This window comes from Mus musculus, chromosome 2, assembly GCF_000001635.26.
Source record: "Mus musculus strain C57BL/6J chromosome 2, GRCm38.p6 C57BL/6J".
In the NCBI taxonomy this organism is placed as follows: Eukaryota; Metazoa; Chordata; class Mammalia; order Rodentia; family Muridae; genus Mus; species Mus musculus.
Genome location: NC_000068.7, coordinates 35,117,265 through 35,130,602, shown reverse-complemented (window position 1 = coordinate 35,130,602; position 13,338 = coordinate 35,117,265). Strand labels below are relative to the sequence as shown.

Genomic DNA, 13,338 nt, shown 5'->3' with positions numbered 1-13,338 from the left:
TTAGAGCATTTCTAGTGCACTGTCCTTATCACATTACATTCTGATTCCTGTTACTCCAGAGATCTTCATTTTTTTTATTATAACTTTACAATTCCACCTGTGACAGTAAATTATAAAGGAAATAGTGGCTAAAATATACATCATTAGTAAGATTAACTAGGGTATAGATTGACAGAAAGAGACAAGAGTCTAACCCTATCGTTCACTCATCTTTATTTCACAACACATCATGGCAAACTCTAGAGAAATGTTTTCTTTTTAAGGACAAAATAAATAGAACCAGCAAACAACGTTTGTGGATTATCTGCATGAAAACTTAAAGAGGTACAGAAGTCCTCTGACCTTGCTTCAGCACTTCCTGTCTTTAGGAGACCAATTTACAGAGCACCTTGAAGAAAGTTTCTCTTGCTCTAGAATACTACAAAAATCAGCCACTAACCCCAGTGTGTCATGTAGCCTTCATTTATTGAAAACCAATTTGTTCAAGACTAGGTGGTTCCATTTTGGATATAAATGTTTGATATGAATACATTCATATCTTTCTATCTAATTATATTTATTCATATACAAATAATTTACATATATAATTAATAAATATAAATAATAAAATATAATTATTTGTATATGAATAATATTTTTTTTTCTAACTTAAATCTGTATAGCAAATGAAAACTTTCAGAAAGGATTCTGCTATTAAAATGGTAAGGCAAATACTATCTATACACAGATATAAAGTAGCAGTTCCACGGAGACCGTGGAACTAGTCAAGATTTCCCATTTTACTTACATGTTTTGGGTCTTTGGGATCCAGGCTGTCTGTGGCTAGCTGCACGGTATTGATCTCTTCATGCTTTTCGGCAATTTCTTTTCTTTGCTTTTCCATCTGTATTTCTAGGTCCAGAGCTTCCTGGCGTAATCTGTTTAGATGTTGTAGTCTACCACTCAACTGCTTGAGAAGGAGGTCTTTCTCTGCTTCTGAAATCTAATTCTCCCCAGCCCCCAGCACATAATTAATAAAGGAGAGCAACAACAATTTATGAAGCTAGCACCTATAACTTCAAAAATACTCTGTTATAGAAGACTTTTAAAGTAAGAGCTGTGGTAATTGTCTAGTGTTGTGCTTTGAATGGGAATTGTTCCCACATGCTTATGTATTTGAATACTTGGTCTCCAGTTGTTTTAGAAGATTTAAGAGGTTTGGCATTGTTGGAGGTGTTACAGGCTCGGAAGTTTCAAAAGCCCAAGTCATTCCCAGTCAGGTCTTTCTGCCTTGTGTTGTGATCTCTCAGCTACTACTCCAGTGCCATGCCTGCCTGCCTGCTGCCATGCACCCTGCCACAAGGTCATAGATTCTAACTCTCTAGAACTGCGAGTCCCCAAATTAGACAGGTTCTTTTATAAAGTGCCTTGGTCACGGTGATTTGTCATAGCAACTGAAAAGCAGCTAAGACAGCTAGGCAGTCTCTATGCAGTTTGTAGTTTTATGCTAATTATAGGTAGAAACCCCACCTCTAAAAGCTTATGAACACTGGGAATGTGGTGACAAGTGCACTTAAAGCTGTCATCATCACAGCAGTAGAATGGCTGACTTGATGCATGGACATGCAGCAGGTACGACTCTAAATTGCATACCTTGTAATCCTTGAAACATGTAAGGTAGAAAGATACCACGGCAATTTATTATATTTATTTTTGAGATAGGGTCTTGCTATGTATCCTTGGATGGCCTAGAACTCACTATTTGGACCAGGCTGACCTCAGAACTCACAGAAATCAGCCTGCCTCTTACTCCCGTGCGCTGGGATCAACAGTGTGCTCTATCAGTGCTGCAGTTCCACGTGTAGGACAATAACATCACGGGAAATCCAGGTGTCTTCCTCAATGTCATATTAGGAGGTCATAGGACCAAGACTGTGTGACTTGAGACATTTTATGAATTGGTGTACTACAGTTTAAATATGGAGATAGTCTACCAGTGAGTTCTGAGGGTTGACACAGTAACTTAAAAAAAAACAAACAAAACAAAACAAACAAAACAAACAAAACAAAAATCCAAAACCAAACTCTGGTCCTCTGGAAGAGCAGTAATTACTCTTATAAGTAATATATTGTTTGGTTGGTTGGTTTGGTTTTTTTGAGACAGGGTTTCTCAAGACAATGTTTCTCTGTCTAGCCCTGGCTGTCCTGGAGCTTGTTCTATAGACCAGACTGGCCTTGAACTCAGATACTTGCCTGCCTGTCATGTGCCACCCCACCTGAATTTTTTAAGTAATTTATTTCTACATATTTTATGAAATATTAACAGGATATCATTATGAATAAAATACTGTAACCATATTCTAGTCTACACTAATCCAATAATTAATTTCAAAATGATTTATATGGCTGAATATCCCTGGCTGGTCTGGAACTCACTCTATAGACCAAGCAGGCCTCAAATTCAGAGTTCCTCCTGCCTCTTCCTTCTCAGTGCTGGGATTAAAGGCAAGCACCACCACTACTGCAGTTTTACAGGTAGGAAGCAAGCTCACATTAACAGTGATTTCTCTGGCATGATTCACATACCTTTTTTTGTTGTATAGCTTCTTCCAGTTGTTTAAATTCTTGAGTAGCCCGTAATACTTTTTGTTCTGCTGTTTCTATTTCATGGTGTAGTTCTGACAGTCGAGTTTGTGCTGCAAATTTAAAAACGATTCTCACATACACAAATGAAAAAAATGTCGACTTCTAGAATTTTTACTACTTTCTTTCTTTGCAATGAACTCCACCCAGTTAAGGTGTTCCATTGCAGAACAAAGCTATGTCTTACTTATGATGGCTTCTATCTCTATTAAGCTCTGTACTATAAAACCCTAATTAATCTTTTTTGTATAATTCATAACATCAGAAGGACTGTGCCTGATCTCTCTTACCACTGTTTTAAGATACTAGGACTATATTGTATGTGTGCACGCATTACCTTTTGTAGTGCTGGACACTGAAAAAGAACCTTGCACATGCTAGGCAAATGTTCCACCATGCAGTCATAGCCTGTCTTTTCTTTTCTAAGAACTTAAGAGTACCTCTGTTTACCTGCACTTATTTTTTTTTCCGTATCTTCCAACTGTAGATCAGGTGGTGCTTGGACTCTCGGGGGTGTGTGCTCGTGTCTAAGCTGTCCTCCTTCTGGCACCATCTTCCTGATCTGAACTGCCTGGGCGTCGCTGACAATGTAAGTCTCCGTGGCAAACATATTTCTCTTGTATCTGGATTTGCCAATGTAAGGGCTTTCATCTGGGTATTTGTCAATTTCAGCATACTAAAGCAAGCATATTAATAAGATTTATGGATTAAGAAGCAACTTCCAGTCAAATGACATTATTTACCTTATTAATGGCAAACTTATCACAGAATACTTACATTTATATTAATCTAACATGCCTAGAGGCTAAAAGATATGTTATTCATTCTCTTCTTTTTCATATAGCGAAAAGGAACTAGAACTAAAAATGGTCTCAAAAGGATTACTCCCTCTACTTAACAGTAGAGTTTAGATTAACTGACTAGACTACCCACAGGATTACTCCCTCTACTTAACAGTAGAGTTTAGATTAACTGACTAGACTACCCACAGGATTACTCCCTCTACTTAACAGTAGAGTTTAGATTAACTGACTAGACTACCCACAGGATTACTCCCTCTACTTAACAGTAGAGTTTAGATTAACTGACTAGACTACCCACAGGATTACTCCCTCTACTTAACAGTAGAGTTTAGATTAACTGACTAGACTACCCACAGCTACGGGATTGCTTAGCACTGTTTCATCTTTAAATCAGAAGTCTCGGTGTATTACATTGTTTCCTGATTGATGTAAGATCTCAATCTAATAACTTTTAATATTAAATTTCTAGGAACTAAACCATGCGCGTGCTGTTGAACACACTGGCCTTGGCCACTGGGCAGCTCCTTGTTGATATGGTATTGTTACTAACAGTGGCTAACTATAACTGATGCGAGAGAGCAGAGGCAAGCAAGCTAGGAGCTACCACTCAGAGGTGCTGAGGCACTTCCACTGAAAGTTTGCATCTCACTGAGCTGCACCTAGAGTAAGGTAACAGACAGCTTTTGACTGCAGACGGGGCTGTAGGCAGCAATCTCCCTGGAGCTTTTATCTTTAGAACACGATTTTCACTCCATCAGCCACATAACTCACAAGTACAACCACAGTACAGTTAGCTTTGATGATATCTTTACATCAAGAAACTGGAGTAGACTGGAGATGGCAAGACTGACAACCCAAGTTCAATCTCTGGGAACCATACAGTGGATGCAAAGAAGTAACTTCTGAAAAATGCCTAACCTCCACATGCATGCCCTCCTCTACACATATGAGCACAAATATGTATTTAAAAAGGTAACAGAGAGATTCATGATAAAATCCCCTTGATATTACTATCACTTGTCTTCTTCCTGCCTCCCCCAATCCTGGCTTTAATTTTGGATTACTAAAAAATATAAACTTACCTCTGATGGATAATAATTTAATGGCTCAAACTTGGCATCAATTTTATAAAAGGCCAGTTCCTGCTCCAGCTCATACTGCTTCTGACATGCCCGTGTTAGTTCCACTGTTTTCTGTTTTAGCTATTGGCCAATATGAGACGGATAAGTATCAGTACGTTAACGTAATCCCATGATGATATGGGCAGTTCTAGCAAAACTATATCAAATAGCACAACACTGAGAATATTTCATCTCAATCCCACATTACAAAAAATGCAACACACTTATCATTTCAGAAGAGGTCACATAAAATACCTCTGATATGCCATTTCAGGACACAGTGAGTCATAAAGAACAATTCAGATTGTTTCATGTGAACATGAAACAAATGCCAGGCATCCTGCAATGCTTTGCATCCTGGTCCTGGTTCTGATCACTAATACAGATGTAGTAAACCCACTCTTTGCTTCAGTTCATGGAAGGACATTTTACAGAGGAGGAGGAGATGGGTTTAGCTGATGAATCTTAGCTGTGAGTGTTCAGTATGGGTGGGAGTGGGAGCAGGGGATCTCACTATGTTTGCCAGGAATTTGTTATGCAGCCCAGGCAGGCAGATTGTGTGAACTCCCTGTCTAAGCCTCTTGAGTACCAGACGTATAGACAAGTGCCTCAGTGCTGGGTCAGAATAGCAGAACTCTTTGTAGCAGAGGTTAAAAAATGTAAATGAGCTCAATCAGATGCAAATATGTAATATTAGTAACTTTTAATAATCCAGTAACTTTACTCTAACTGCAGCTTTTTGGTACTCTTGGAGATTTTGGCACTAGGAGGAGAACGTAAGGATAATATAATCTAATTTCTGCATTTGCAAGTGCAGAAGTTGTGTCTCAGATTGGTGAACTGCCTTGCCACAGGTGACCTGACTTCCAAACAGATCGTTTGAGTTCATTCAAAGGTCCGCTAAGGGATTTTTCACTTTTTCTTTTCTTTTTTGACAATCTGAGGGTTGCTTTCAGACAGAAAAGCATGCAGAAATATTTCATCAAAATGCAAGTTGAAAAGAAACAAAGCATACACACGAACATTTTACAAGGCCAGGAGCCCAAAATCGTGCATAAGTTAGCGTGCAGTCCCCTCCTGAGTATCCATCCAATGGAGTAACACTAAGTGGCGCTCTCGCACAACTGCTGTGTGATCTGCATGTGCCAGCTCACCCAGGCTTCACTACTCTACTAGGAGGCGATCAAAGCTGCTCAGAGATGTTAAGCGACTTGCCCAACTGAGCAGTGTTCAAATTCTAGTATCATGGGTTCAAGTCTAGCACTCTGCTGTCCCATGTTGCCATCAATGTCCTCTTGCTGTCTAGTGCATTGCCCACACTGATGTATTCAGTCAATGTTCAAGAGGACCTGAGTCTCAGAGACAACTCACAATCAACAGCATCACTTATGTTTAGGGTTTTTCCCCCCAAAGCAAACTGACAATAGGGCCAAACAAAGGCGGGCATGGCTTTTTTTCAAAGTGATTTTGTGTTTTTCATAGATCTGGACTTAGATGATAATAAGCCCTCAGCAAATATCCGAAGGCACAAGTGCATAAAGGACTGCAAACAGGAGTCAAAGGAAGTAGGCTAGCTGCGTACTGGCTGTGAATAATCAAGAGATGACTGCAGTTAACACATTACTAACAGGACGAGTAATACTAAGTTCCTCACATATTCAAATTTACTCTCCTGTAGACAAAGTCATTTATAACACATCACACAAACACAAACACATTCTCAAAGAAGCAAGCCAGTTTGAAAACTTAAAATGTAAGCAAGCATATTAAGACAAGTCATCATGCGACACCACAGAACACAGTGTGCAGCTCAGCCCTGGAGGAGCTACCTTAGAGAAGAATAAAGACTCAGTGGAAAATGACCTGTAAGAAACCAAGACATGGGCTCAGAGAAGAAAGAATCAAACAGACATGTCACCTGAAGAACAGTGGGGAGAGCTAGGCTCTGATGCCACTAGCATCTCTCTATTGATGACATACCATGGAAGGAAATGGTTATTAGTACTCTCTCAATCTGCCTCTACACATGGTTTCACCGAGCATAAACACCACCTGGCATTACTTAGCTTGCTTTACTCGGAGTTATTTTCACACTCAGAGCCTCAAGTCCTCACAGTTGTGAGGGTGGCAGGGCAGGTAAATATTCCCATTTAAAAAGCAAGAACTGTAAAAGGTCAAAGTTAAGTAGCTTGCAAAACAATAAAACAAAAAAAGAAACCAACATACAAAAACCCCCAACAAATAAAGAACAAGTTGGTTAGTATTTGCCGATGGTGAGGATAGGGGTGTTAACTACAGTTTAAATGGCTCTTAAAAGACTTAATTCAACATGACTTTTATTAAAAAAAAAACTAGTTTAATGCACAATTAATTACTTAATAAAACTGCAAATCACTAAAGATGTTATCACATATTCTGCAAGAGACAAAGAAAAATATAAGCTCTCAAAATAAGACCTAGAATTCTTTTTTTAATCATACATGCTTCCAGTACTTTGGAATAACAAAAAAGAGAAAAAATAATGAAATGGGTAATTTAAAAAAGAAAAATAAATGTAAATGAGGAAAATACCTAAATAAATAAATAAATGAAAAGGAAAAAAATAAAATGATTATTATCTTAAAAAAAGAAAGAAAAATAAATGATCAATGAATACATATATACTATTCACTTCTCCAGCCATTACAAAAACAAAAAAATAAAACTGTAACAAGATTCCATCCCCCCCCCCCATAAATTCACAATAATAAACCCAGTTTGTTCCTTTTACTCACTGCTGTGGAAAGCATAAATTGGTAATAAGCTTTTTAAAGCTTTATCAAGATTTATTATATGTGTGTGTGTGTGTGTGTGTGTGTATACATGTGCACGCACTGGACTTTACTTTAACATATTACTGTTACCATTTCTATTGAAAAGAAGTCTCCATGACACAGGATATGTTATCAGTCTTATCTGTGATGCTATTTGAAACATATCCTAAGCAGTTTGACCAGCTCCTCCCAGCACACAGCATTATGCTCCCCATCGTGCCGTTCTTCACACATTCTCCTTCGAGCAGCACATCACAGTCACCTACAGTTCACAAAGCCCTTGTCCATGTTCCTGTTAACCCCCATCTTCCAATGCTACAGCAGGACATAGTGCTTTTACATGTAAGAGCAGTAACAGAATACAGCCAAACCAATGTATAACAGACTCACCAACTCCTTCTTTGTGCTGAGGTCACTTTCTAGCTCCTCACAGCTCTGTTTTTGTAACATGGCTTCTTCTTTTAATGACTTGTTTAGTTTATCCTGATTCTTTATTTCCTCGAGAAACTTTGTTTGCTTGTTCTTAAGCTCTTCTGTTTCCACTGTCTTCTTCTCCAGGTCTTTTTCCAGTCTTTCTATCTCCTCTGTCAATAAAAAACGAAGTAGCTAACATCATTATATTCTCATCTTGGAAAACATCAAGTATGCTCAGAACAGTGCAAAACAAGTCTAAGAACTGTGTAGCACAACTGACTTCAAAATCAGCTGCCATGCTGTTTAGGGAAAAAGTTGACCACCTTGAATCTGAATCTGACCTATATTAAAGAGTTAAGAAAGGTATGGTAACTTGAAGGGATTTTTTACTATAATTATTATTTGTGTGTGTATGTGTTTACATGTGTGAGTACACACACACACACACACGCACACACATACACACACACACACACACACTCACAGAGGCTCTTCTCTACTCTGAATCTGACCTATATTAAAGAGTTAAGAAAGGTATGGCAATTTGAAGGGATTTTTACTATAATTATTATTTGTGTGTATGTGTTTGCATGTGTGAGTACACACACACACACTCACAGAGGCTCTTCTCTACTCTGAATCTGACCTATATTAAAGAGTTAAGAAAGGTATGGCAATTTGAAGGGATTTTTACTATAATTATTATTTGTGTGTGTATGTGTTTGCATGTGTGAGTACACACACACACACACTCACAGAGGCTCTTCTCTACTCTGAATCTGACCTATATTAAAGAGTTAAGAAAGGTATGGTAACTTGAAGGGATTTTTACTATAATTATTATTTGTGTGTATGTGTTTGCATGTGTGAGTACACACACACACATACACACACACACACACACACACACACACACACTCACAGAGGCTCTCTTCTACCCTTCTGTGGGTTCCAGGATGAGCTGTGTCTGATCAGGCTTGCACAGAGAGCATCCTTCCTCATTGAGCCATCTCACTGGTGTGAAACTGCCATTTTTGTAGATCAAAAGTAGATTAACACCGATTTCAAATTCAGATCAAAGAGAGGCTGATTCCTCAACACTCTAAAATAGTCACTTCATATCCTTTCTCCTCAAACCTCCCATCCTCCAACTAGTCTTTCTCAGCAGAGAGCTTCATGTTTCATTAAGGGAGGGCCCTAATTCTCCTACCGCAAAGACAACAAAGGTACTGACACATACATATTATTTTCTCTCTATTTTTTGATCAAGAAAGTATCCCTGGGGCTGGTGAGATGGCTCAGTGGGTAAGAGCACCCGACTGCTCTTTCAGACTGCTTTTCCGAAGGTCTGGAGTTCAAATCCCAGCAACCACATGGTGGCTCACAACCATCTGTAATGAGATCTGACACCCTCTTCTGGAGTGTCTGAAGACAACTACAGTGTACTTACATATAAATAAATAAATCTTTAAAAAAAAAAAAAGAAAGTATCCCTCCTACCAAAAGATGATCAATGAGAGCTCTCCCCTGCCCCTCTCAAAATCTAATCTCTTTGGACCTCGTTTTTATGAAGTAAAGGAATAAAGGCCTGACTTGCCTCTCCCTTCTGATCTCAGGAATGCTATTTCATTACTAAAAATTTTGAGGATTAATTGCATGTCGTCTCTTCCCATTTCCTTGAAGCTATCAGTGAGTGTTTAAGTCTTAGATCTTTTCTTTACCTTTAATACTTAAGAATTACAGTTATTAAGTATTGGAAGAGTGAGACTGCTGTAGAAATTTCAAACCTTTGATCCAATATCTCCTTCCCATTCCTTATCTACCATCAGTTCCCATCCCTCTCCAGCTTCTCTGAGCAGGAACACTAATCCAAAGCATTTGTTCTTTCTTTCTTTCTTTCTTTCTTTCTTTCTTTCTTTTTTTTTTTTTTTTTTTTTTTTTTTTTTTTTTTGAGGCAGGGTTTCTCTGTTATAGCCCTGGCTATCCTGGACCGAGCTGGCTTTGAACTTAGCAATCCACCTGTCACCAGCCTCCCAAGTGCTGAGATTAAAAGTGTGTACACCACTGCCAGGCCTAAAGTAATTCTAAATCCATGTCTGTGTTAATCTTACTTACTCATATGTCAGCCCATTCACCATGGGGACCACTGGCTCTCTTGAAATCTTTTCTGGGCATCTGAAACTCTGTCTTCTGTACTCTGATCTCACTAGCTTGTCATTTACTGTTTTCTTGGCTGCTCACTGTTCTTCCTCTTCTCACACCTTACACACACACAAACACACACATCACTTTTGAGGTGGGGAACTTTCGGTACATAGTATATGGCAACAGATACTTGCTTGATTAACCAGTTTATGGTGCCATTTCCATTTTAGTAGGATTATCAGGTTTATAATTTACCCTTCCTGTTTTAAATGTTAGGTGTGGTATATTTGTTCCTTTATTCATTGGCTGAGAGTAGGGCTGCACACCTGACATGGGGTAGGTAATACAGGTAATAGGACAATTTGTAGGCGTTTGTACTTTCCTTCCACCAAGTGGTCCTGGGAACTGAACTCAGGTCCTCAGGTCTGGCAATAAAAGCCTTAACCCTCTGAACCATTTCAGCAGACCCTATCCTTCTACAGAACTTTCAAAGGTCAGTTCCCTTCTCATTCCAGTTTAGTGTTCTCTGTCTGTTTGCTTGCTTTGTAAGCATCACCTTACCCAAGCTGAATCTCTCGAAAGCCTCTTGTCTATCCTGAGTGGTTACTGGCTGACCTTCCAAACTTTCCAGGGAACGGAGGTGGAAAATGATGAACTGGAGGTAATGCGGAAGGGCCACAACTGGATTGTCAATGAGGACTAAAGAAGTCAAATCTTGAAGTGGCTTCAACTTGCTTACATCCTGGAGCTGAAATGGTACCACAGCAGTATAGGAATGATTAAACGAACAAAGGAAGTAATAAATCAACAGCATTGCCTTTAGCATGTCAAGAAATCTATTTATGAAACTCATGGCCCCTAATTAGCAGTGTGAGAAAGGGGCACCAAGGGCCATGTGAGCACTGGTGTGTCAGACAGTACTATGCATTGTCAAGGTTCAAAGTGGGACTTGCCTTAGCTCAGACTCTGTAAGTGAATAAAATAGAGGTTCAATCTCAGTCTATATTGCAATGTCTTTATTTTGTATTGATCAAGTATGCATAAAATGAACTGCTATGAAGGATTTTGGTAAATATGAAGATAACTGAGTTATAACTGATAGTTAAAAAATATAAAAACATATATAGATATTCAAACATATGTAGATATTCACATTCTTTGAAAACTCTTTTGTTTATTCAAAGAACTTATGTAGGTTGGGAGAATTAAATTAAATTGCTAGTACAAGTACATATTTTCCCCCAAATAAATATCTATTACCCTTAATGATGTCAATGCCAAACATATAGATGAGAAGATGATATATGATTACAAATCATCAATACTGAACAGTCTTCCTGTTTTTCAGCAGACACTGGGTATGACCTAAAATCAAGAACCCTGAGAAATACTTGGGGTCGACTGTAAATCCAGGGCTGCGTCTTCCTGTAATCCCGTGAGTTTCGAGAGCTGTCAGTGACATACTGAATGGTCTAAGGCTTCCACTCTGAGGCTCGGGAGCTCTGGCAGTAGAAGGGAGAGTGTCTTTCCCAGGTCTTTTTAACAATGGGATAAGAAGGAAGGATTCCTGCTGAGTGTGGCAGAGCATGCCTGTGCACCAACTTGTGAAGACAAAGGCAAGAGAACTACAAGTCTGAGGTGTGCTTGGCTTACAGAGAGAAGCCTCACCACAACCTCCATGTAAGGAACAGAGAAGCGAAATAATCAACAGTAAGATGAAAAAAACGGTGTGTATTCTAATCTGTCTTCACACTTGAAGGAATAAAGAACAAGCCTTAGTTACTCATTGTTCTAAAGTTTCTGAAGCAGTTTTATTCCTCTCGGTTCACCTGAGCCTCTTAGAAAGCATTTTCTCTATTTTAGACAATTTATAGAAATCAAAAGACTCTCCAGGGTCATATTAGGGCAGTGTAGGCCTGTGGACTTTCCCTTTCTAATCTATGACAATTGTCATTAAGTTATATCATGATTGTTCCAGTTGTAACAGCCAATGTATTAGGTATTCAGGAGGCATTTTCTAACAAAGCATGAAAGAAATTAAGACTTTATCTGAAAAATAGGAATCAAATTTCCTATCTCAGAATAACTTTAAATAGATATCCATTGCATCCTTATTACCTATGAAGAATGGCACTAGGCAGAGGGATGTAAGGCAGTGCAATGTGTTACCACTGAACTTAAGAACATGAGGGCAGTCTGTATTTAATACACTGAAGAATCTTAGGTTATATCTGAATATGGCATATGGCCAATGAAACAAGGACGCCAAAAGAAATCTCACTCTTTAAATATTTTCCCAACAAATAAGAAATCTGAATAAAGAAGATTTTAGGAGGATAAAGGGACTAGGAGCAAGGGGCAGTAAAAGAGAGGGTGCTGGGCAGGAGAGGGATAGCGCTCAATGTAAAATACATACATGGACAAAACCTTTACCGTCCAAATCATTTAAATTTTAGGAAAAATAATCTTGCTATTTTGAATAACTTACCGATGATATCTTATTGCCTTTCAGATTGAGGACTCGTAAAGATTTCAATTTCTTTGCGAACCACACTGGAATATGCTCGATTTCATTACCTGCTAGGTTTAGCTTCTGCAGGTTACACATGTTTTCTAGTCCTTCAATTTTGCTAGAAACCAGAGAAGAAAATCAAACATGATGAGTAAATGATCAAGCCCTTTCGCTGTAGTTTACAGTGAAGAGCCGCAGCAGACCAGGCTACTTCTCACAACTATAATTCACGAACTCTTTTCCTGAACGACAAGCACATGGCCAAAGTCAAATTTCCCCAACCCACCACTGCTCTATGAGTATGCCTAGCAACCCTGCCCACCTTACTATATGCAGGATACTATACTATACATAACACAGGAGAAAAGAGGATGCCCATGGCCAACGCTCGACCCCACTGTGTGCCACCGTGCTACCCAGATGTCCACAATAATTGCATTGTCATCACCAAAGATGTACTGTGCCAGCAGCATGTGTGACACATTCTAAAATGATACTGTTTATGGATATATGCGCTGCAGTGAAAATATTTCAAATTAATGAAGCACTTGCCACTCATGCTCTAAACCATGGCGGATGGCATGCTCTTCACAGTCTCTACAATCCAGCTGTCAATCTAACCCTAGTCCATGTGCCATTCTCAACAGATATTCCTCGGCTTCTCTAGCTTCGTTTTTACTAAGAAATTACTTTCATTAGATCAACTCTTTTGAATGTTTTCATATTATGACCTTGATTTGCCAGGGTTGTTTTTTAACATTTCATTTCTGTCTTGGAACTTCTCCAGGCCCACTCTTCATTTGTCAGAAGTCTGAGTTGGGGAGACGGTGCATAGAGGTTTTCAAGATTTGATCCTTGCTTCATTTCCCCATTATAGTTTTCTAAGTAGCTTAAGTCATCATTAGATT

The 13,338-nt window shown here is 38.8% G+C and overlaps 1 protein-coding gene across 10 annotated transcripts in view; it reads right to left on the bottom strand.

Moving 5' to 3' along the window:
- Positions 1-13,338, bottom strand: part of Cntrl (centriolin) — a 69,347-nt gene that overhangs the window by 48,220 nt on the left and 7,789 nt on the right. For 9 of the 10 annotated variants that reach the window (XR_866015.2, XR_374096.3, XR_003953259.1 and 6 more), the window contains 7 exons: positions 12,407-12,548; positions 10,480-10,666; positions 7,750-7,943; positions 4,508-4,627; positions 3,073-3,298; positions 2,566-2,675; positions 788-982 (listed from right to left, as the gene is read on the bottom strand). Coding sequence is in view for 7 of the 10 variants with exons in the window: in XM_006498076.3 (XP_006498139.1) it covers positions 788-982; positions 2,566-2,675; positions 3,073-3,298; positions 4,508-4,627; positions 7,750-7,943; positions 10,480-10,666; positions 12,407-12,548 (1,174 nt within the window). In the remaining 3 variants the exon portion in view is untranslated. Of the gene's footprint in view, positions 1-787; positions 983-2,565; positions 2,676-3,072; positions 3,299-4,507; positions 4,628-6,375; positions 6,410-7,749; positions 7,944-10,479; positions 10,667-12,406; positions 12,549-13,338 lie in introns of all 10 variants that reach the window. The other variant, XM_030251617.1, reaches the window with a different exon arrangement.